The sequence below is a fragment of the Etheostoma spectabile genome, chromosome 8 (assembly GCF_008692095.1).
Source record: "Etheostoma spectabile isolate EspeVRDwgs_2016 chromosome 8, UIUC_Espe_1.0, whole genome shotgun sequence".
Taxonomy (NCBI): domain Eukaryota; kingdom Metazoa; phylum Chordata; class Actinopteri; order Perciformes; family Percidae; genus Etheostoma; species Etheostoma spectabile.
In genome coordinates this window covers 25002091-25003644 of record NC_045740.1, presented here as the reverse complement: position 1 = coordinate 25003644, position 1554 = coordinate 25002091, and the positions used below count along the sequence as shown (strand labels likewise).

The window sequence follows — 1554 nt, the reverse complement described above, 5'->3', positions numbered from 1 at the left end:
TCAAGACACTTTACAGATAGAGTAGGTCTAGACCACACTCCAGAAGCGATTTCAGCGATGCTCTTGTTCTTTCCTTGGCCGTAACATTAGTTCAACATACATCTTAACCTCTCTGAGGAAGATAGACGCACTGGTGCGTCCAAACGATGTTTGACAAAACTCCTCATCAAAAAAGCGTTGTTACAAAATTTAACTTCAGACATTTATTTTCTATTTTAATCATATATAACCTAAAGACTTTGGTAAATTAATTTCAAGCACCAAAACAATTTGTACAACACAACATAAGTTAAGGACGACGCTGAAGTTGGTATCCGATTCGCAGAGACAACATTAGGCCAGGTTAGATCAAGCTTTGTAAAGCTTTATTGTATTTGTGAAAATGCAATAAAGGGAGATTTCCCTGTTCTTCTTCATACAGTATGTAGACCACATTGGACCAGGACCAGATCCAAAACCACTGTGTTGACTCTGTAGAATAATTTAGTCCAGATTCGACAAGTCTAGGTATAGTGGTTTTGGATCTTGACCTGGTCCAATGTCCAAAACAAATCTCCCTTTTATTGCATTTTCACAAATAGAACAAAGCTTTAACAAATGTAAAACTGTGTTTTTAATAATCTTTAGCTTCTGTGGGATTATTTAGTCCAGATTTGACAAATCTAGGTACAGTGGTTTTGGTTCTGGTCTAATGTGGTCAATCGGAAACTAACTTCAGCTTTAAGTTTCCCTTAAATTTCCCCTTAACTGCCGAATTGGAAGCTGAGAATTGGATGCCAACTTCAGCGTCGTAAGTGAAGGTTTGTTTTCAAAAGAGATTTGAGGACTTTAAAAAAGCCAACATCAACGTTTCAGCGTTGAATTATCTCTTTACACATTGCGCTACAAAAAATGTGGGCGTCATTGTACAAAAAGCTGAGTTTGTTCTGAACATTTTGATATGAAACACACAGGGATCAGTTGTATGTGAATACCATTAAAAAGGTCAATTTAAGAAGATATGTGAAAATGTTCTTAGACCTCAGAGGGTTAAATGGCCGTGTGTGTTGTTTTCTTCCTGTGTCTGTAGAGCAGTGTAGTGGAGTTTACCAGGTTCGACCCTGTCTGTCTGTTGCCTAGCAACACCGATGACTACTGGACCTACAACGGCTCTCTGACAACACCCCCTTTGACCGAGTCCGTCACCTGGATCATTATGAAGCAGCATATAGAAGTCAGCCACGACCAGGTATGTGTGTACATGAGTAAATGTCAAGGGTAGTTAGTTTCAGTGTTTCCCACAGGGATTTGTGCGTCCCCCCCGTAAGAAAATGTACATTCTAAAGTTAAATGCATCAATCTGGCGCACTCAAGAGATCAAAATTATGAGACTTGATCTATGAAGAATGTTTTGCTCTTGTAAACAATATATACAGTACATAAAAACTATATATACGCTATGTATATTTTATTTATATAGCTGAACTTACCAAGGTTAACAGCACCTCAAGTTGTTAGAAATGTAGCTATTTCAAGTTACAGTGCCTTGCGAAAGTATTTGGCCCCCTTGAACTT

General features: G+C 38.2%; 1 protein-coding gene across 2 annotated transcripts in view; it reads left to right on the top strand.

Moving 5' to 3' along the window:
- The window catches only part of ca5a (carbonic anhydrase Va), a 31237-nt gene that overhangs the window by 22648 nt on the left and 7035 nt on the right, over positions 1–1554 (top strand). For both annotated transcript variants that reach the window (XM_032523600.1, XM_032523601.1), the window contains exon 6: positions 1070–1228. In XM_032523600.1, coding sequence (XP_032379491.1) covers positions 1070–1228 — 159 coding nt within the window. The remainder of the gene's footprint in view (positions 1–1069; positions 1229–1554) is intronic.